At 34.6% G+C, this 24,141-nt stretch overlaps 4 protein-coding genes across 4 annotated transcripts in view; 3 read left to right on the top strand and 1 right to left on the bottom strand.

Annotated features, from left to right (window-relative positions):
* Positions 1-881: 881 nt before the first annotated feature.
* Positions 882-2,022, top strand: HELRODRAFT_134536 (hypothetical protein; the record flags this gene model as incomplete). The annotated part of the gene is made up of 4 exons (XM_009027587.1): positions 882-984; positions 1,175-1,284; positions 1,453-1,669; positions 1,862-2,022. Coding segments are annotated over 4 exons (591 nt in total), but the record flags the coding sequence as incomplete, so codon positions are not given.
* A 1,479-nt stretch (positions 2,023-3,501) lies between these two features.
* HELRODRAFT_163813 (hypothetical protein) lies at positions 3,502-4,431 on the top strand (the record flags this gene model as incomplete). Its single annotated transcript, XM_009027586.1, has 2 exons — positions 3,502-3,719; positions 4,308-4,431. The coding sequence occupies 2 exons, from the start codon at positions 3,502-3,504 to the stop codon at positions 4,429-4,431; spliced, it is 342 nt and encodes a 113-aa protein (XP_009025834.1).
* Positions 4,432-5,127: 696 nt separating this feature from the next.
* HELRODRAFT_189343 (hypothetical protein) lies at positions 5,128-9,976 on the bottom strand (the record flags this gene model as incomplete). The annotated part of the gene is made up of 9 exons (XM_009027585.1): positions 5,128-6,149; positions 6,239-6,394; positions 6,529-6,727; positions 6,975-7,028; positions 7,899-8,008; positions 8,302-8,412; positions 8,919-9,039; positions 9,347-9,461; positions 9,765-9,976. 9 exons carry the CDS (start codon positions 9,974-9,976, stop codon positions 5,929-5,931), a joined length of 1,299 nt encoding a protein of 432 aa, XP_009025833.1. The 3' UTR covers positions 5,128-5,928.
* A 13,299-nt stretch (positions 9,977-23,275) lies between these two features.
* Positions 23,276-24,141, top strand: part of HELRODRAFT_67964 (hypothetical protein) — a gene marked incomplete at both ends in the record, with an annotated part of 2,242 nt that continues 1,376 nt past the window's right edge. The window contains 3 exons of the mRNA XM_009026921.1: positions 23,276-23,380; positions 23,574-23,681; positions 24,002-24,134. Coding sequence (XP_009025169.1) covers positions 23,276-23,380; positions 23,574-23,681; positions 24,002-24,134 — 346 coding nt within the window. The remainder of the gene's footprint in view (positions 23,381-23,573; positions 23,682-24,001; positions 24,135-24,141) is intronic.

Raw genomic sequence — 24,141 nt, 5'->3', positions numbered from 1 at the left:
CTCCTTGCGTTCATCTACTGCATTTGCATATGAAGTCATTAAGGATTAATACATATTTCGCCACATTTATACACGATTATATTTTTTTTGAAACATCTCCATATGTTATTAAATATTTGTACGTACCTCGAAACATTTTTCAATATGGAATGCAAACTGGCGGTGGTTTATAATGAATGTATAAATAATTCATTAAATAATTGATTGATGAATGATTGAATGAATAAATGAATAAATGAATGAATGAATGAATGAATGAATGAATAAATGAATTAGTGAGTGAGTGAGTGAGTGAGTGAGTGAGTGAGTGAGTGAGTGAGTGAGTGAGTGAGTGAGTGAGTGAGTGAGTGAGTGAGTGAGTGAGTGAGTGAGTGAGTGAGTGAGTGAGTGAGTGAGTGAGTGAGTGAGTGAGTGAGTGAGTGAGTGAGTGAGTGAGTGAGTGAGTGAGTGAGTGAGTGAGTGAGTGAGTGAGTGAGTGAGTGAGTGAGTGAGTGAGTGAGTGAGTGAGTGAGTGAGTGAGTGAGTGAGTGAGTGAGTGAGTGAGTGAGTGAGTGAGTGAGTGAGTGAGTGAGTGAGTGAGTGAGTGAGTGAGTGAGTGAGTGAGTGAGTGAGTGAGTGAGTGAATGAATTAGTGAAAGAATGAATTAATGAAAGAATGAATGAATGAATTAGTGAAAGAATGAATGACTGACTGACTGACTGAATGAATGAATGAATGAATGAATGAATGAATGAATGAATGAATGAATGAATGAATGAATGAATGAATGAATGAATGAATGAATGAATGAATGAATGAATGAATGAATGAATGAATGAATGAATGAATGAATGAATGAATGATGAATGTTTGAACGACTGAATGATTCGCACACGAACCAGGAAGATTCGATGAACGAACGAAGAATGTTCTGATGAGACCTCGCTGTCAGTTCCCCGACATCATTCAAACGTCGGAAAGAAGCAAGCGGTTCTCAACGTTGGGTAACAAATTTATTTATTTATTCATTGACTCGCTACCTGTCAGTTTCGTATGTTATTAATATTATAATTGGCGAGATTGTAGAGCCAACTTTGATTTAAAATGAAAAATAATTTAGAATTAGATTAGAAATTCCAATTATAGTTGATGAAATGAAAATCAACAATTAATAAATGTTTTAATTCTTTCTAGGGAAATGGGCAAAAACCACCCTGACGTACGTAATCAACAGCTATCCAACCTACCCATCAGATATTAACGGACGATATGATGTTGAACAACTCTTGGCTCAATCATTTAAAGTAAAACAAAAAAGAATCATAAAAGATTATTCACGAACAAACAACTTTAAAAAATAGACTTTAATTTTAAAATTTATAATTTAATTTTTTACCAAATGATCTTTTTTACTTTCAACAAGTTTCATTTTGTTTTTTAACATTTATGACTCCACCGCGCACAAATAACAGGACTGGGCGTCCGTGAGCAGGTTGAGCTTCCAGCAGAGCAGCAACAACTCCACGGCTGACATTCAGATCGGATTCTACAAGAGGGACCACGGGGATGGCTTCAGTTTCGACGGCATGTTTGGCATTCTGGCTCATGCGTTTGTTCCTGAATATGGCAAGCTGCATTTCGATGACGATGAAATGTGGTCACGCGTCGATAAAGGTTTTAATCTTTTTTGTTTTTTTCCGAAAAGCGGTTGATGTTGACATTTCAATTTTCAGTGGTTCGTGCAAATCTTTTAAACTGATGCAAATGTTAGCTCCGCATTTTTTATTAATGGTTGTTTTCTATTTTAAAGTTTGCATGTAGAATTTCAATGAGTTTAGACTTTTTTCTATCAACATTTCATTTAAATTTCCTGATAATCAGTAATGAACCTGCGGCAAGTGGCGACTCACGAGATTGGGCATTTGTTGGGGCTGGGTCACAGCAGCGTGCCAAAAACCGTCATGTACCCTTTCCATTACTACACCAGCAACTTTATGCTGACTGATGATGACATCAAAGGCATCGAAACGATATACGGTCAGTCATTTCATCATTATTCATGTCTATGTTTTTCATTTCCGACAAATTTCACGTTTTGCATCTTCACTTCAACATCGCAGGTCCTAAATCAGACGTAAGAAATCAATTGCCGTTGAATTTGAAGATCGAACAGGAACATGTATCTGATGTGCCCGTCTACAATAGACTTCAGGAAAACGAAAATGGCAATGAAACAAATAGAATATTCATGTTTTCATCTCTCGAACCTACAAATGAACGCTCAACAAGTGCTGAAATTATTTTAAACCAACAAACGAGAGGGACTGCGGAACGGAACGCTGACCACACGACTTCCACTGCAACCGCTGATGTGACGTCGACAACGACACTTAACATAGAAACTGCAAACTATCCAACATCAACAACTGTTGACAGATCAACAATCTCAACAACAACAACCCCTTTTGCAACAATAACTACTACTACAAATTTAACAACTGCAGTTTCAACACCAACAGTATTTCTTAACGTAAATGAGCCTTCGTCGACCAACTCCAAACAGAATACAAACGGTTTGAGTAAAGTTGCAGACAAACAAAGCTCAAACAACGAATAAGATAGCTCAAAAACCACATATAACAGCTCAATAACTCACATCAACAATAACTTGCCAAACCAAAATTATGAAACTAACAAATACCTCAAAAAAGTTGGCCTACTAAGTCATGTTGCAATGAATTGTTAACTTTCAATAGGTTTGGTTTGAGGAAAAAACCTAAATATTTTTAATGCGATATCTGAAAAATAAGTTATTTGTTTGTTATTTATTCTATTTATTCTGTTATTTAAGTTATTTATTTATGAATATTGACCTTGACTATTATTCATTCCTATTTATTTTATATCTCAAAAGTTCGTTACGTATAAATATCAATAGATTCTATTTATCGGTTGAGCGTTAATTCTCTCACGCGTATACTGACTACTCGACAACAAATGTTTTCATTTGGTAGTGTAGTAGTGTATTTAGGTTTTATAGTGTTAATTCTTTATATCAATCTTGTCAGATTAAGCGACCTATCATCTATGTATGTTAAAACCAAAACATGATGAGTGACACTGAACCGTCAAACATCAAGTAACAAATGGATTAACACTTTGATCTATGTATGTATGTATGTATGTATGTATGTATGTATGTATGTATGTATGTATGTATGTATGTATGTATGTATGTATGTATGTATGTATGTATGTATGTATGTATGTATGTATGTATGTATGTATGTATGTATGTATGTATGTATGTATGTATGTATGTATGTGTGTATGTATGTATGTATGTATGTGTGTATGTATGTATGTATGTTAAAACCAAAACATGATGAGTGACACTGAACCGTCAAACATCAAGTAACAAATGGATTAAAACTTTGATTTGTCTTTAATTGCACATGTCGGCATTCAGTTGGATATTTTCAAGCACACAGACACGCAGGAACCGCTGCAACAAGCACGAAATGTGGTTAGTTGCGAAAAACAGTTCCCTGCTGTCGCCTGATCTGACGCTGATCATTTTGCATATTTCCTTAAGAAATTTAAGGGTGTTGGGGTCCATCGGGCCAAGAACCTCGATGCATATTGGCAAGAATTCCATCGAGGGGAGGGCGTTCCCATATTTTTTCATTTTCTCGTCCGCTGCCCTGGCCGCGGCCAAACCGCATTCTTTACTTGTCAGGTTTACGTACCGTTTGGCGAGGGTGCCAGGGACCGTAACATCCCACGCCAAACATCTGCCGGCTCTCCAAGGTATTAGCGTGCATCCGTCCGGGCGCCCACCATCATGCGCAAACTCGTCCGCCCCAGCGCCACATCGGCACGTGTATTTATTCTGAATGACCAGGCCAAGTCTGAAGCCAATGGCAAATCTCACAGACTCGTCGTCAAGCCTGGTGCCCACAGAGGTGTTAGGCCACGATCTCAACCACCCACAGCTGGCAACGCTGGACATGGCCAACAAACGAGCGGTGGAAAAGTCGTCGCCGCATGAAGACAACAAATTTTGAAAGATTTTTTTATATTCTTCGTTCAAAATTTGGACGTGCGTACGGTCCCCCGGGGCGGACACTGGGGGAAGAATATCGCGGCAACGAAAAAACCGGTGGAGCAGGGAAGACTGCAGATCGAGAGTGGCAGCGGCAGAAGAATTGTAAACAACGGGAGCCAGCTGAACCACGCTAAGCAACCCCAGTCCACCAAATCGCACCGGCAGCTGAGCCTGGGACCAACCACTGTCAGTCACTTGAACATTGCAAATCGACGACAGGGCGGTGCGCAGGGCTCCGTCAAATTCGCCCAATTTAGAAGGGTCAATGTGTTTAGATGTACGCAGGAAGTACATCAATTTGGGCAAACTGAGGACATTGCGGATAATAGTCAAGGCGTCATAGGCCGAATGACAGGAAACACGACCCAGGGCGAATTTAAGCTCAGAGAGCTTTTGGTCAAAAAACTTTATTTGATAATCGCCCTCGACCAAGGGTGTGCCTAAAAAACTCAGTTCTGATGCACCAACTCTGGGTATTTCAGCCAGCGCATGTGGCACCTGAAATAAACTTTGGCAGTGAAGTTCGCATTTTTTAATGTTTAACTCTAAGCCAATTGCAGCGGAGTTATGCTTCAAATATTCGTAGCTATCGGCCAGAGTTGGACCGTCCGAAGCTTTGCTGATATCATCCAGATAAGCGCAAACGAAAGTGGGCGTATGTATGTATGTATGTATGTGTGTGTGTGTGTGTGTGTGTGTGTGTGTGTGTGTGTGTATGTATGTATGTATATATGTATGTATGTATGTATGTATGTATGCATGTATGTATGTGTATGTATGTATGTATGTATGTATGTATGTATGTATGTATGTATGTATGTATGTATGTATGTGTGTATGTATGTATGTATGTATGTATGTATGTATGTATGTATGTATGTATGTATGTATGTATGTAGTATGTATGTATGTATGTATGTATGTATGTATGTATGTATGTATGTATGTATGTATGTATGTATGTATGTATGTATGTGTGTACGCGTGCACATGTATATGTGTGTAGGTGTTCTCTTCCAAAAGATAAATTCAAACACAGTTTGACAATGTTGGTTATTGTAAAACGTTGTCATCGACACCCCAAATAAACAATCAACCTCTTTATTGACCAGCTTCGTATTAAATGTTCGCAAATGTATATATCAAAATCTTAAAAATAAGGTCAAAACATTAATTGCAATCCTGCTTAATATAAATTGTCAAAATTTTAATAAATACGTGAACTTATAGATGATGAACACAAACACATAAAAGAACACTTGCAAAAACATTGCAGAGAATTCAGAAAAATATATCGTAACAAAATAAATCATTGAACTTTACAAAACTATATACCAAAGAACATTCATTAAAATATGTGATAAAAAAATATATAATAGAACCTTTAAAAAATTATATCATAGAAAATATATCCTATGACATTTACAATAATATATAAAAGAACCTATACAATAATTTACCATAGAACATTTAAAAAATTATATCATAGAACTTTTACAAAAATTTACCAAAAAAACATTTATTTTTGCAAAAATAAATTATAAAACATTGACAGAAAATATATATTATAACCTTTACATAAATATATAACAAACATTTACATAAATATAACATACAGAACATTCATTAAAATATATCAGAGAACAATTACAAAATTAAATCGTACAACATTTACAAAGATATATAATACTTTTACAAAATTATATCATAAAAAAATATATCCTGAAACACATATATAAATGTACCATAAAATATTCATTAATATATACCATAGAACATTTACAAAATTAAATAGAACCTTTACACACCAAAAAATAATCAAAAGGTTTCATTAAAATATTCAAGTTCTCTTCCTGGTCGGAGTGAAACGTGATTTGACCCACCAATCAAAGGGGGGAGTTGTGGTCATGAAAGGTCTTCCAGGAGTATAGAAATGTGGGTGGGGTGATGTGGCTGGTAGCCTGGAAGCTGTTGTGGTTGTGGTGGTTGTTGTCGTCATGGTAGCGGCTGCAGGTGTTGTGAAAATCGGATCCGGCAAGTTGGCTTTGCTACCTTTTGTTCCTAAATTAATTATTTTTCCACTATAATATTAACATCAGAATTATTGAAAAACTTAATTATTTAATTGAAAACTTGTTGGAAATAGAAACCATATAGTGAAACAATGCCGTTGATGTCGTCCTGCTGAAGTTTGAAGTTGCTGTTGAACCAGTAGTAAGGAAACATAACTGAGTTGGAAACACTGGAATGTCCCAGCCCCAACATGTGCCCTATCTCGTGTGTGGCCACCTGACGCAAGTTTGGACCTTCAATCATTTAAATTAAACATATTATTATTATCATTATTATTATTATTATTATAATTTTGTACGTATTAACAAAATATTTTAATTACGAGATGATGATTTAAATTGAATTGTGGCGTTGTAGTATATTGAACCGCGGTTATCAGAGGACCACATTTCTTCGTCGTCGAAATGGATCCATCCAACTTCAGGAAAGAAAGCATGTGCCAGCACGAGACCAGGTCCATCGAACGCAGCTTCGTCCCCGTGATTGCCCTTGTAGAATGCCAGCTGGATGTTCGAGTTGGAGTCGCTCGTTCGTTGGAAGTTCAAGCTGCTGACCGCTGACCAGTCCTGGACGAAGGATGATTTCATCATGTATAATTAATAATAATTGGTTATATCAAAAAATGCAATATTATTAGCAATGTAATGTAAACAGAAGTACTGTCGAATTTAGAAACTCGGGCAAGAGAACGACGCCTAGGTCAACAACTGAGGCTTGGAAATCATTCACGTCCAGCAATCTGCGCTGTTAACCAAGCCACATACATTTAGCTTTATTGTTGTTGAGTTTTAGTTTATTTTCTGACATCCACACTTCTAACTCCTTTATTGAGTTTGAAACGGAGGCTGATAATTCGCCCATTGAGTCCTGTGAAGTGAAACCGTACACTTCATTTTCATGCACGTGATTCGACAACCTTCACTAAATCAACTGCATGTAAAATGTAGTGTATGGGGTTTAAGAACTGTCAGAGGGGCCCACCAGGTTCCAGTGTCAATGTCATTTTGTTATCACTTGCATAAGCTGGCAATATCTTTCCTATTCATTTTTCCAGTCTCAATTTTACTTTTTATTTTTTCTTTCATGTTTCTTAATGCTGGATTTATAAGTTAGGAATCAATTCTGGTTTCCTAGTCAAATAAAATACTGAAAAGAAGATATGGGACGCGATACCGGAAAACCATAACAATATGTGTGTTTGTGTGTCTGTGCGTGCGTGTGTGTGTGTGTGTGGTTTCAATAACAAAATTAATTATTTATGGTTGTTGTGCGTGAATAATAATAAGTTAAAATACATAAACGATTGCATCATTTTGGAAAATATTCACAAAGACGTGATTAAAAAGTTTCAATTATAATAAACAATTAATTGAACGAACGAACGAACGAATGAATGAATGAATGAATGAATGAATGAATGAATGAATGAATGAATGAATGAATAAATGAATGAATTGATTGATTGATTGATTGATTGATTGATTGATTGATTGATTGATTGATTGATTGATTGATTGATTGATTGATTGATTGATTGATTGATTGATTGATTGATTGATTGATTGATTGATTGATTGATTGATTGATTGATTGATTGATTGATTGATTGATTGATTGATTGATTGATTGATTGATTGATTGATTGATTGATTGATTGATTGATTGATTGATTGATTGATTGATTGATTGATTGATTGATTGATTGATTGATTGATTGATTGAGTACAATAAACGCACATTGAAAGCAGTGTCTATTGCTTGGATGACTTTGTAGGGGTCCTGCATGTCCTTTGAAGAGGTTGGGAAGTTCCTAACGCTGTAGCTCAGGGTTGTTCTCGACCACTTACCTTCCAAAAAAGTTTAAAACATTTAGGTTAAAAACTGCTTTCGTGAGATAAATCAATATTTTTCTCATTCTGTGTAAAACATAACAACTTATTTTCCTACATTCGTTTCTAATAACGTAATTCTAGTCTATATAAATGCAAAATACTGGAAGTAGACCATAATTGATGCAACATTTGATTCTGAAGATTCTATCAAATATTAGAGGAAAAATAGAGAACATGTGGCAAATGAAATGAAAAATTATAGTTGTGTGAAATCAAATAATTAAGATATCTACAAATAAAAAACCAACTTATTGAGTTGTATCTCTTCTTTCTCCTCAATTGCTTCGTGTCGTTTGTTATGTCAGGCAGCTGGCACCTGGCACTGTTCATCAAGTCCAGTGTTGCCTTGTCCAGTAGGCCTGTGTGTATGTGTGTTTGTGTCTGTCTGTGTGTGTGCGTGTGTTTGTGTGTGTGCGTGTGTTTGTGTCTGTGTGCGTATGTGCATGTACTTGTGCACAAATGTGTATATTCGTTTTTGTTTATATTCATCTATACGTCTGTGTTCATCTATCTGTCCGTATCTAGGTATGCAAATAATCTTGTAATGTATATCCGTAAATATGTGAGTTGTGTATGTGTCTGTCATAACGTATGTATGTGTGTTTATGTGTTTATATTATGTGTCTTTGTGTTTATATATGAGTGTGTAATTGAGTTTGAATGTCTTTTTGTGTGTGCGTCTGTAAGCGCTGATGTTCACATTCTCACTATCACGATGTTAGCGTTCTGATTTGTTGTTAGAATTATAAAAAAAATAGTTATATATTGAATAAAACGCATAATAAATTAAATTGCGCAATAATTTTGAAAATACAAAACGATAACAAAACGATACATTTGTCGTTGGCTGGTTAACGAAACTGACCAGTGGGGGGCAGGCCAGCGAAGTCCTGCAGCTGAGCGATAGCACCACGCAGGTCCTGCGAGTTCGCCACTTCCTTGCTGGGTTTCAAGTTGACCTCGTAACCAAACTTGACTAGATAGTTCTTTGAAAAACATTGAAAATTTATTAACACTAACTTTGGTTTATGTTTGTCAGATGTACCAATATTATAATAAGCTATGTAACTGTTCATAAACATCCGCACGCACGCAGGCACGCACGCACGCAGGCATATAAGTGTGAATGAACCCACTGCATGTTTGTACTGCGAGTGTGACGATTGTTATTTTAACTGCATGCAAGCCTGGTTACTGCGAAGCAAAACTTTTATTCAAAATCTGAACATATAGTAGTAGATTGTTTCGTTATATCGATAAAATATGACTAATATGTTGGCGAGTTATCACTACCAGCAAATAGGTTGATGCCGCGTTATCACCATTAACAAATAAGTTGGAAGTACCATCACTTACATATGCGTCGGCTTCATTTTTTACAAATTTTGTTGCACTGGAGGTAAATGGTCTGGTGGTCGTCGTCGGTGGTGGTGACAGTGAAGGTGTTGCTGTCGATTGCGGTGTTGTGTTAGATTTTGTTAATGTTGGTGTTGTTGTTGTTGGTGGTGGTGACAACGGGGGTGTGGTTTTAGATGTTGTTGTTGGTGGTGGTGGTGGTGCAGGGAAGTGCGTTGGTGGGGCAGATGTTTTTGAAAATGACGAGTATGTTGGAGATGATGATGATGGTGTAGTTGGTGGTGGTGGTGAGGAAAGTGGTTTTTGTAATGATGATGTCCAGGATGATGATGATGATAATGATGACGACGATGACGATGACAAAAATGTTCTTGTCGGTTCTGGCGTCAGGTGCAGAGCTGGCCGTAATGTCGTCATCTGCAGTCTGATTTGTGATGAAGACGATGATGTTGTTGATAGTGATGACGGCAGTGATAGTAATGATGGTGTAGTCGGAATAGGGAGCGAATACATCGGCTTGCTTGCTGAACACAACATGACGAAACAAAGGAACAATTTTGACTCCATTGTTTGTTTGGCTTGGCGTCAATTTGACAACTTCAGAAGTTTTATGAGTTGTCCAGAATGTATGAAAAGCTGGTACAATTGCCTGCCAAATAATTATTTAAACAGCCAACCAACTGTCTTGTATCTTGAAGTTGGTACCTCGTACAATATCACAAGAAAGAACCACAGACTTGAAGTTTCTTCGATGTTACCTTATTGACTTATCAACGTTAATCGCTTTGCTGAACTTTTGTCTACAACAATTTTCAACATGTATATATATATGTGTGTGTGTGTGTGTGCGTGTGTGTGTGTGTGTGCGTGTTCGTGTGTGCATAAGTACACATCCGTATTTATGTAGCAGGCAAGTGTATGGTGTTCTTGCGTGTGTTTTTATACTTTCAGAGCACAACAAAGAAAAAAAGTGATTAAGAGATTGGGGAAAATTGAATGAGTGTGATTAATAAGCACACGCACAGATTTGATTTATAGATGATTAATCAATTAATCAGTCAACTAATTAATTATTAATTAACTAATTAATTAATTCATTATAGAATAAAGGAGATGCACTAATTAATTATTAATTAACTAATTAATTAATTCATTATCAAATAAAGGAGTTGCACTAATTAATTATTAATTAACTAATTAATTCATTCATTATCGAATGAAGGAGTTAAGGAAGGAACGACTATTCAAAATGAGCAAATGAATAAACAAGTGACGTCACAATGAGGATGAATATTTTTGCTTGATTCGTGATGTTACGACGTCTTTTTGAAAATAGCTACTCATGACTACTTAATATTACCTTGCACGTTAATATTGTAAGAAAAACCCTGAAAAGTTACAGACTTATTATTACCCAAAATATGTAAAAACGGTAAAAACGCAATCACATCCACACACAATCACACACACACACCACACATACAGAACACACACACACACACATACAAACACACACAAACACTCACACATAAAAACATAAAAACATACATAGGAATGCACACACACATACAAACAAGCACACACATACAAACACACACAGAGATACAAACAAACACAAACACTCACACATATAAACACACATAGAAATGCACACACACATACATACATACAAACAAACAAACAAACACACACACACACACACACACACATACAAACACACACACACATACAAACACACACAAACACTTACACATAAAAACACACATAGAAATGCACACACACACACACACACACACACACACACAAACACATACATACATACAAACAAATGCACACATACATACAAACACAAATAAACACTCACACATACAAACACACATATAAATGCACACACACACACACACAAACACATACAATTATCTCCATATAAATGAACACACACATACAAAGTCATATAAGCGTCAATATGTATAAACACTTCTATATAACGCCAATTATGAAGTTTTATTAACTATTTAATCTTTATTATTTTATTTATTTTGTTATTATTTTATTTACATTATTATTACTTATTTAATTACAATGAAAAATTGAACTTCAATGTCATTTTGATCATACAAAATAATATCACGTTCACTTGATTTTCTGCTAATTGCTGAATGATGCTTGCGAGAAAGAACGTATTTTGATAAGCTGTTTATATTTAAAGATGTGATAATATTGTATGTTATATATTATGTTATCACATTGTGATAATAATATATGTTCAATTGATTTACATATCCAGCCATGCAAATATATATTTATACAAAACATACTAACCAGCAAATGCATGAAATGTGAGTCTTCATCTCCTACCTTGTTGTTGTCGTCGTTGTTGTTGTTGTAGCAGTAGTAGTGGTGGTGGTAGTAGTAGTATTAGTTGTTGTTGTTTGATCTGTTGTTGTTGTGTGAGTGAATGAGTGAGTGAGTGAGTGAGTGAGTCAGTGAGTGAGTGAGTCAGTGATTAAGCAATCATGTTACAAAAAAATGTTCGTCGTGTCGTCCTAGATTCGTAAACAATCAGTTAATTTTCTTTGTTATTAAGAGAGCGTAAATGAAAGTGCTGAATTGCCTGAACATAGGCGCATATAAACACGTACACACACACACATACACACACATATAAACACGTACACACACACATACACACATGTACACATCATCAACGTCATCAGCGTCGAAAGCAACAGCAGTGGCCACAACACACACATATACACGTGCATACAATAATAATTGAATTAATATTTATTGAGTAACCTATTATTATTATGTATTACGTGTTTGTATGTGTGAGTGTGTATGTGCGTGCGTGTGTGTGCGTGCGTGAATGTGTGTGTATATGTACGTTTAGGTTTGTTTATGTTAACATGTATGTACGTATTAAGTTATAATTGATTTGTTGTTTCTATTGAATAAAGCAGTTACTCATAAAGCCCATCAAAGCTTACATAACGCAACAAAATCAATTAGCAATTCATTCAGTTGTAAGAAATTTATTGTTAATGTTCATTTTTATTGTTGTTCATCTTGTCACTTTCATTATCAACGTTGATGGGATGATGATTGAATGATGATGGTTGAATGATGATGTTTGGATGATGGTGATGGAAAAACATGACGATGTTTGGGTGATGATGTTTGAGTGGGGATGTTTTTTTTTAAAATTTATTGAGTTTTTTCTAAAAGTAGGTAGATAGATAGGTAGGTAGGTAGGTAGGTACTTTGATAGGTTGCAGGGTGTGTAGGTAGGTAAACAAGCAAGCAGGCAGGTAAGTAGATAGTCTGTCGTGTTCGACCATCAAGCCGTTCGTCATTATTGAACACAGCGATGATCAGGTGTTATTTATTTTACTGTTTGCACTTCCTTCTTTCATAACGTTTTGCTTCTATGGTCACCATTTTCATTTATGGTAATAACCTTGTATCATCGTGATCGTCATCACCATCATCATCATCATCATCATCATCATCGTCGTCATCATCGTCACCATCATCATCATCATCATCATCATCATCCTCCTCATTTTTTCATTGTTCAGGCGGTGAAGGTCACATGCCTAGTAATCTTCACTAGTCTACTTTAGTTTTTCAATGTTATTCACTGTTATATCATACATTAGTTTATTTGCTTAATCATTCATTCATCCACTTATGCATTCATTCATTTATTTATTCACACAATCAAATCATTTATTTATTCATTCTTCCGTTCGTTCGTTTGTTCTTTCGTTCGTTCATTCATTCATTCATACATTCATTCACTCATTCAAATAAATAAATGAATTCATCGTTTCATACATTCATTCATTCAGTCATTCATTCAACCACTCGTTTATTCACTCATTCATTCGTTCGTTCATTCATTAGTTCGTTCGTCAATTTGTTTGTAAATTCACTCTTTTAATTGTTTATTCGTTTATTCTTTCGTTAATTTAATTTGTTGACTCATCTTCAATCATTCAATGACTCACCTTCTTAGCAGTCATGTGACGTTAAATTTGAAGAGCAATCTGGCGGTCGAACTCGAATTCGATTACAAACCCTTTATTCATTCATTCATTTCAACTCACATCATTTCTAACACTCATCTTTCCATCCATTGATTTAGCTGTTCGTTCGTTCGTTCGTTCGTTCTTTTATTCATTCATTTCTCACATCTCTTCAGCCAGCCACTCATTCTTTATATTTCATCAATTATTTGTTAACGAAATCTTTTCAAATACTCAATCATCACACCTTCAATCACTTAATCAATTCAATCATCAATTCAATCATTCGTTCATATGTCTAATTAAATGGTTAATTAAATTGATTAATTGGTTAATTAAATAATTAATTGTTTAATTGATTCATATTGATTCATCCCATCTATTCAACCATTTATTCCGTCACTCATTTGTCCCATCTCTTCATCCACTCACTCACTCACTCACTCACTCACTCACTCACTCACTCACTCACTCACTCACTCACTCATTCAACTTTCAGACCAACAACAATGATATTGTAGCGATTGCGCTGAACTCTGCTTTAATTGGGGCAAATCACTTTAAAGATTTATGAGTTCTTCATTTTGTTGCTATTGTCGTTGTTATTATTATTACTAGTAGTATACATTGTTATTATTATTGTTATTATTATTATTATTATTATTTTTATCATTTTCTTTGTTGATGTTTGTTGATGCTGTTGATGTTCTTGTGTGTCATATTTTGTTGCATGTTATTTCATGTCGTTATTTGTTGCAGATTGTAGTACGTGCTTGTTGTGGTACGTTGTATTTTATTGCATATTGTTGCATGTTGTTGCCTTCTGCATGTTGCATGTTGCTTGTTGTTGCAAGTCGTTTAAGGCGTGACTGTTGTTTAATGATTTGTAGCGTAACTTTTGTACGTCATGTCGTTGTTTTCAAGTTTAAAGTCATCGTTGATGTTGACTCTTACGTAGAGTTGTTTTAAATTAATTTTAAGTGGTACGCACTCTTCAGCAACGTCGCATGTTGTTGCTTGCACATCGTTAGAAGTTACATTGTCACATATCAAATTGTTATATATATTGTTATCTGATGTTAAGCAATGTTATATGCTGTTATGCATTGTTATATAATGTTATAAAATGCTGTATACTGTCATCAAATTCTGTGTACTATTATAAAATGTTGTATATTTCATGTCGTTGGTTCAGTTAGCTCATGTTAACAAGGTCTGCTTAGCAGCATGTTGCATCCTTGTGATTAATCATCAAATTAAAATTATTTGGAGTGCTGTTATAAGTTATTAAGTGTGCGTGTGTGTGTGTGTGTGTGTGTGTGTGTGTGTGTGTGTGTGTGTGGTGTGTGTGTGTGAGATGAGAGAATGATTAATGAGAAATTTGTTAATTCTTTTATTTTTAAAGTTTTTTTAAGTTTTAAAATAATGAAAATCATCAACTTAATTTTTTCACGGTCGGATTCATTTTAATTTTACAGCATCAGTAACAAATGGTGATGCAGGCATGTTCTGTTAAAAAATGATGAACATCTTCATTTAAACAATTCCACGTGACTAAATGACTAACGAGAACAACAAAACAATACAACATTCATGCAGAATACAATGCACATGTTTGCATTCACTCAGTGAATTCAATAAGGAGCACCTGCACTTGAACTGTTTTCAAACAAATCTCTTGAAGGTAAGTTCGTTTGTGTCTAAATTCATAAATAAATAAATTAAGAAACTGTCATGCAAATAAAACAAATTAATCAACAAATAGATACAAAAAAATTATGATACCTGATAATTTATTCATCAAATCATCAGGCAGGTTAATACAAGAGCAACTTCATTCAAAATTTTTAAAAATTGTAAAAGACGTTTATCTGGAAAAAATGATTAAAATTTTTTAAAATTTGTCGTTCGTCTGACGAATGGTGGCGTCGTTGAAAATCTGACGTTCCAGTTGTTTGGTGGGTCGGTTGGTGGGTGGTGGAGTGGCGGGCTGTTGGGCAGGAAGGCTGGTGTCGTTCGGAAGAGCTGATGGGGATGAGTTGCCCATGGTGGTATTGGTGTCATAACATTTTGAAAGAATTTTTTCGTCGTCGTTTTTGTTGTTGTGGTTGTTTGTGTTGTTGAGGTTGTGGTGGTAGTGGTAGGTGTCGTTGTAGTTGTTGAGGCAGTAGTGGTTGTTATCATCGTTGGTGTAGTAGTAGTTGTTTTGCTGCCTGCAAATTATATGCACATCTTTAAAACAAAACTACATTGCGACGATTGATTACATTTTAGAAAAAATCTTTGAGGAACTAAATTCAACAAGAAGTGACAACACAACAGGAAAACATTAAGGAGTGACAATACAACTAAAAGACAACAAAGAGTGACAATATAATAGGACGAGAAGACGATAATGAAAAGTGACAACACAACAGGACGAGAATGAGGAGTGACAACACAACAGGACGAGAATGAGGAGTGACAACACAACAGGACGAGAATGAGGAGTGACAACACAACAGGAAAACAACGAGGAGTGACAACACAACAGGACGAGAATGAGGAGTGACAACACAACAGGACGAGAATGAGGAGTGACAACACAACAGGACGAGAATGAGGAGTGACAACACAACAGGACGAACCGTAGAGTGAAACGATGCCGTCGATGTCGTCGCTGGACAGTTTGAAATCAGCAGAGTACTCGTAGTAGGGAAACATGACGGAGCCGCTGCTGTTGGTCCAGCCCCAACACGTGACCAAGTTCGTGGGTGGTCACCTGGCGGAGGTTTTGACCTGATGGCGTGTGTGGAAGGTTAGGTTGGGGCTGTCTTCAATTTGCTTACAGGTTGTCAATGATTTCTCATTATTCACTCAATTACTCAATTATTCAATTATCAATATCATCATACAGACACATCCACGCACACACACACCAATACACACACATAAACACACAAACACACAATTACACTCAACAGAGACTCACCAGTATTATCTTTCGACCATTGCTCATCATCGTCCAAATGCAGCCTTCCATTCTCAGGGAAGAATGCGTGTGCCAACACCAACCCAGGACCATCAAATTGGTACCCATCTCCGTGTTCTCCTCTCAAAAATTCCAAATTGATGTCTGCGTAAATGTTTGTAGTCTGCTGAAACTCGAGTCCAGATACAGACGACCAGTCCTGTGGTGAGTGGGGTGGGAGAAGTTGTTAGGTGGCTTAGGTGCCGGGATGTCGTCATGTTGTTTTTGAAATGATCACTATTCTATTTAATGCTACGTTTTTGTATGGTTGTTATTAATGCTATTTTTCTGTGTTGTTTTGAAATTAATAAAATTTGTCACAGTTAAACAAATATTTGTTCGCCAGGGTGACAATTAATGACGCTGTATTAATATTCTTACACACCTCACCTTGAATGATTTATCAATTTCTGTTTGAAGATCGTTAAAATTGTGAAGGTTCCTTGATGCGGTGGGGCCATTCATGATTTTGTAGGTAAACCTCTTTCTGGACCAACTGTCTGTTATAAATGCATCAAATACTTATGAATTCGTTTAAAAGAAACTCTTGCAAAACTTCACATCACTCATTTATCCCAATGAATTTTAAATTAAATCCTTGAATGGGTCGCTAAGATGAAAACAAAAACTGAAATATTTTTCCGAAACCAATAGAAACAACGTTAAGTTGGACTGTAAACAAAATATCACGTGATGATCTAACATGGGGCACTGAACCTCTTGTTCCTCCTCCTGGCCATCAAGACCCTGTTGGCCGGTTGGTCAGGTAGGTGGCACCTGGGGCGGTTCATCAACTCCATCGTGGCCTCGTCCAGTTTGCCTGGAAGCATCAGTGAAGAAAATTTTTTACGATAATTTTTTTGTTGGACAATTAATTTCATTTTTTCGTACAATCAAATTTTTTTAACGTTAATAATTTGTTTGTTTGTTGCATCTTAATCAGCTGTCAGTTGCACGAGTTTTTATTTGCTTTCCTTGCTTTGCATGCAATTCTGCTTCACTTGCTAACTTTTTTATTAATTATTCAAATCGAAATTTTAGTGGCTTCAAGTCATGTTTTCTATTTCATAGTAATAATACTATTATTTATTTATTTTTATTATTATTACTATATCATAGCGCTTTATAAGCTAATTGATTGATTGATTGATTGATTGATTGATTGATTGATTGATTGATTGATTGATTGATTGATTGATTGATTGATTGATTGATTGATTGATTGATTGATTGATTGATTGATTGATTGATTGATTGATTGATTGATTGATTGATTGATTGATTGATTGATTGATTGATTGATTGATTGATTGATTGATTGATTGATTGATTGATTGATTGATTGATTGATTGATTGATTGATTGATTGATTGATTGATTGATTGATTGATTGATTGATTGATTGATTATTATTAAAACATTTGCAAACAAAGATGTTGAGTTACTTTAATATTTAATTAACTGACTTTAATTGAGTTTTAACATTCATTACGAAAAAATTCTTCAAATAGTTGTATCAAATCAAAATGTAATGTTGTGAATGACGAACGAACGAACAAACAAACAAATGAACAAATGAACAAATGAATGAACAAAAGATTGTGTGACTAAAAGACATAAGTTAATTGAGAGAACAAACGAAAGTTTGCAGAACTAACTGACCAGTGAGAGGCAGTCCGGCAAATTGTTGAAGGTTCCTCACTGGCCCACTCACGTCCACCAAGTTGGACGCCAACTCACTCCATCCACCCTTCATACTTAGGTAGCCATACCTAACAAGATATCCCTGGCGAACGAGAGGTTAATTTGCATGAAGTTATCTCCAACGTTTTTCAAAATGATTTCAAATTGGTTAAGCTATTGCGATATTCCTATGATTCTTATTAAATGTTTGTAGGATGGTTTATATCATCATTAGTGATTTTATTAGCCATAAATTTTTTTAATTTCATTGAAAAATGTAAAAATTTAATAAAATAAATCATTTAAGAAATGGCATAAAAAATAAACAACGCTGAAGCATTTGTAACATTATTTTCATCAAAAATCGTTCAAATAAATCAGATTTTTCCCAATTTAGATGAAAAAAATATTATATGTAATTATTGAGATAAGTTATAGAAGCAGAACACTCACCACCGCATCGTCTTCGTTGTTTACAACTGAACGTTTTGCATAGTTTGGTGTGGTTGTTGTCGTTGTTTTTGTTGATGTTGTTGTAAGTTTTGTTGTTGTGATTGTTGTGAACATTTTTGTTGTTGTTTTTACAGTTGGTGTTGCCGTTATTGTTGCCGTTCTGCTGCTGACGTTGTGTTGCTGCTGCAGTCTCGTACTTGCTGCAAGGACACTCTCACCCACTAGCGATGCCACCAGGAAGTCAAAAATTAAAATTTTTCTGAAGTTACTAAATTCATTTTTGAAGCTAAAAAACTTATGATTTAAAATGCAATGAAGCAATTATGGTTTATCCAAGTAATTAAGTGAATAATATCATTTATAATTAATTATTAAAATTGATTCTAATGTTTATGTTTAATCAGTTTTGTAGTTTACGCAATCAAACCATCGAGTCACTTTTATAAGTTGAGAAGGAGTGCTGAGATGATTGGTAGCTCCGGGGGGCGGGGCGGGAGTAACCGCACACACCTCAAACCTTTGTTGCCAATCAACTCTCATTCACCAGATTAGTCAGATTTTGTCATTAATGAATTTTGCTAAAACAATTTGAAACGCCTTAAACAATAACAGCGTTGATTATATAAAGCCGCCCATTGTTAATATCAGTGGAGAATGTTGATGTTGTGTGTAACTTGTTGTGTGTCGTGTGCGTGCATGTGATTGTTTTTGTATGAATGCTCGTTAGCTGCTCGCTATTTTCAAAAGTCTTTCAGAGAGTTATTCAATCACCTTCTCATTGAAATCTAATTAATAAGCTTGTAAGCATCCAGATATGGGCAGAAATTTTTTGTGAGATTATTTTAACGAATGCGCCAAGCGGTTAAATGCACCACACTGTCTATCTATCTATCTATTCATCGCGTCAATCCCGTTCAAGTGCAAACGTTGTTGTTTTAAACAAACTGTTATTTTCATTAATTTTAATAAGTTTTTTATTTAAACTAAACATTAAAATGTTAAGGTGTGTGTGTGTGTGTGTTGTGTATTTTGTGTGGTGTGTGTGTGGTGTGTGTGTGGTGTGTGTGTGTGTGGTGTGTGGTTGATGACATAACATTTTTAATTTGATGTGATTACCGTTCTGATTGCATTGATATTTAATTTTTTTTTTGTAACAATTTGTTATGGTTATGATTTTTTTTAATACAAAACAATTTATATTTTCAAAAAGCATTAATGAATTTGTGCAAGGATGGTAATGATTATGAAGATGATGATGACAATGAAGACACTCATCATCTTGCTTTGATAATGATGATTATTCACCAACTCACACGACGTTGAGCGTCAGCGAAAATATAAAAGCCAGTTATGGTTAGGAATGCCAAGACCTATCTATAGGTTCAATAGAGGAAGCTAGAACTTCGAACGTATAAGCTTTATAATGCTTTCGATATACACCGGTACGTATGTATTTGTTTTAAATAAGTTACATATATAAATATATACATATTCATATAGTTATATATATATATATGAATTTTTCCATTAAATGAAGTATTAACATTGTATATATATATATATATATATATATATGTGTGTGTGTGTGTGTGTGTGTGTGTGTGCTTGTGTTTGTGTATAGTCAAAAGACACAAAGCTTTATAATGCGTTCGATATACAAATATATATATATAGTTATATATATATGTGTGTGTGTGTGTGCGTGTGTATGTGTGTGTGTGTTAGATACATATTCATAGTCTTAGAGTTGAAGTCATGACGAAAAATAGACGATGTGCATATATGCGTGCATTCCTTACTTCATTTAAACTATTATGTATGAAATATATATGATATATGATATATGTCCAAAAACCGCCCAAAAGTGCCTGTTTGTCATTTTCCCCTAACTCCATGCAGTCGATCCCCTACCTTCTATCCATTCCATCTGTGCACTGACATTTTTTTCACATGACCCTTTTTAGATCCAAGGAGCTTTAAAATTTTGCGAATGTTGTCGGCAGAGGTTCGGCGTGAAAAAAAAACTTAAATGTTTGAAATCAAAAATAAAAAGTTTAAGAAATACAGTATGACCTCCGTATAACGAATTTGATGACTTGAGGAAAAAATTTCGTTTTCGTCATAAAGAATTTGTTTGGAGAAAATTTCTATATTGTCTAAAAGCTGGTTATATGTTATATAATTATGAAAAACAACCTCCTAATCATAAATTTTGTTAATAGAAAGTAATAAAATGTGGCATAATTTTAAAAATAGAATTTAAAATGGAATTTTTTCTTTGTTCCATACAATGAGGATTTCGATTCCAACGAAATTAATTGAGGTTAGAATACGCAAAAATTACTAGAATACTAGAACATGAAACAATGAATATAGGTTCTAAGATATTAAAGGAGTACGAAAACATCGCTCATATCAATTCAAAAATTGTTTGCTGGTCGGATATTTCTTTTAACTCTTATAAATTTTGTTCGTTATAGAAAAAGTATTTTTGTTTTATAGAAACAGTTTTATATGTAAAATTCCATAGGACAAAAAATTTTGTTATATAGAGATTTTGTTGTATACAAGTTCGCTATAAAGGGGTCCGACTGTACTTAATTAAATACACATTCAACCGTTGGAGACAACAGTGGCCAACCTGGACACCCAAAGAAGTGGCACAGCAAACGGAAACATCCAGATTCAATTCAGCTAAAGAGATCTAAAAAGGCTCTCCCTTTGATAAACCTGGATTCATTTTGGGATGATTTTTGGAGATTTTCATACAAACTTTAGCTTACACGTTACAATTCATTTTTTATTAGCCAAAAATTAAATCAACAGCGAGCGATATTCCACTTAAAAAATTGAACTTGTTTTATAGTCTTGCAAAACCTCGTTCGCTGCACTTATTTGCGAATTTGAATTGAAGTTAGAAAAAACCAACCAAAGTTTTTGAGGTAAGTTTTAACATTGATCCAGTTCAGTTATAAGAAAATGTTAAGCATCGGCATCTCGTTAACATTTTGAAACGATACGTTTTGATACCTTATTGCAGTTTTGTCTTCAATGAAGCGAGACGAGACAACGTCAAAAATAACGAAAAATAACAACAAGATAACGATACGATATCAAGATATCAATTCACAATTTTAGAATTATAACCCAGTGATTAAGCAACTTTATTTTTTTAATAACGAAAGCTTGTTTACCCTGTATAATATTTAACTATCATCAAATTCAAGAAAGCTCGAAATAAAAACATCAAAGTAAAAACTGAAAATGTGCTTATTTAAATTAAAAACAATAAAAAATAATTTATCGTTATTTTTGATGTATTATTCTCTTTCTAAAATAATTTATGAGCAGATATCACAAGACTATCTAGATAGTATTGTGTCTACGAAGCATGAGGTAAATGATGATTTTTGAGTTGACTGGCAGATGTTTGGAAGGGTCTAGACGCAACAATGGAAGCTGCATTTTATTGGCCACTAACTTTGACTAGTTTTTCTGTTAAAGTTTTTCACTGCATATTTAACTATTTTAAATGTTGCAGTGTTGAATGTTTCCAAATCTAAAAAAGGAAATATATATATATATATATATATATATATATATATATATATATATATATATATATATATAATCAAGTACGTGATAGTGTAAATAAATTGTTAGATATATCATATGTAATAAAACAATTGATGACGCATAACTCGTTACATTGTAATCAAAAGCAGCCATTCAAAGCTTGCATGTTCATGCAGTTACACATCGACATTCCCATGCAACCAACCAACCAAGCAGTAATTTTTTCTCAGGAGATCATGAATATGTACACAGGCAGTTCCTGTCACGAGGGTGACGTCATTGCAAACCTTTATAAGAACGTTCAATCGACAAACAGGTTCAGCAACGAGGTAAAACTAATTTAATTGAAAAAAATTTTATCCACAAACATACAATTTACAAAAGCCTAAATAATAATAATAAAAATAATAATAATAATTATATAAATAGTAGAATAATAATAATAATAATACAATTAATAATAAAGGTTAATATATTATTAATTTTCATTGAGTGAATAATATAGTGGAGAGTATAGAAGGAAAGATGCAAGCAAAGGCGATTTTATGGTGTTTTTTAATACTATTCTTAGCTGCAATGGTGCATTGTGCACCTAGTCAAAAATTAGAAGTCTCTAGGAAAACAACGGGCCATACCACAAAAATTGCAACGTCATCGAAACCTGCTGCAACTACCACGACGCCGATATCCGCAACAAAATCAACGACACTTTCCGCAAATGATGGAAACAAAGTAAAAAGTCAAGATGATGCTTTGGTGAGTAGATCTTAGCATTTATAAAATTTTATTCTGTCATACTCAAAAAACGTTTACCTGTGCTATTAATTTATAAATTTATGTTACAATAACTTTGATTACTAAACAGAAATATCTGTCTCAATTTGGTTACATTGATGAGAAAGTGAACAAAAATAAAAACGTCGCTAGCAACACCGATTTGAGGGACGTACTTGAAAGGCTCCAGCGCTTTGCGCACCTTCCAGTCACTGGTAATATACGTTTGTGTTATAAATATTTCAAATTATTATTTTTATGGACTAGTGGTTGAATTAAGCTTTGACATGGAAGAACCAAAACGATGCTGATTACAAATGTTGACGAGCGTTGATAACAATGACAACAGGCAAGCTGGATGAAGCCACGTTGAAGCTCATGAACTCTCCCAGGTGCCACCTCCCCGACTTTCCTGCCCCACACAACAACAAAGGGAAACGATTTGTTGCTAGAGGTAGTTTTTAATTAACAGTTTACTGCAAAACTCTTACCCTATGTATACATATGAATTTATTTGTAATTAACAAGTCTCGTAAAAAATAGTTTATTTTTAAAGTTTCAAGTTTACGTATAATGTTTCATATTTATATACTTTAAATTTAGTCGGTATAAAATTATCTTCCAACCCTTTCAAGAGGCTTGGAGAAAAACCAAGTTGACATACAACATAAATAACTTCCCAACATCGTCATCCGACATGCAAGATCCCAACAATGTTGGCCAAGCCATTCAAACTGCCTTCAACGTTAGTCAAATTCAATTTCCTTACCAACTGTTTTCAAATCATTCTCAAATATTTACCCACTGTCCTAGCTATACACACAAAAATGAACAAACATGAAAAATGAACAAACATTTTTATGAAATTTCAAAGTTTTAAAGAACACTTTCACTTTTTGCAATAACAAAATTGAATAGCTATAATTAGTGAATTAGTGGTTATTTGCTTGTGCATCGTTTTTATGAAAATACTAACCTTTCATGGAATTACAACATCTTCTCCAAGATCTGTTCAAGAGTGAATTGAACAAATAAATAAACAGTTAAATTAATTAATTAATTAAGGATTGGACTTCAGTGGCCATCTTGGACGTGCAGAGGAGCAGTGCAACAAACGCAGACATCCAGATTCAATTCAGGAAGAGAAGCCACGGAGATGACTACCCCTTCGATGGACCTGGAATCATTCTGGCCCATGGTTTCTT

The sequence above is a fragment of the Helobdella robusta genome, assembly GCF_000326865.2.
Source record: "Helobdella robusta unplaced genomic scaffold HELROscaffold_5, whole genome shotgun sequence".
Classification (NCBI taxonomy): domain Eukaryota; kingdom Metazoa; phylum Annelida; class Clitellata; order Rhynchobdellida; family Glossiphoniidae; genus Helobdella; species Helobdella robusta.
The sequence above is the reverse complement of the archived record's forward strand: the minus strand, read 5'-3'. Positions and strand labels throughout refer to the sequence as shown.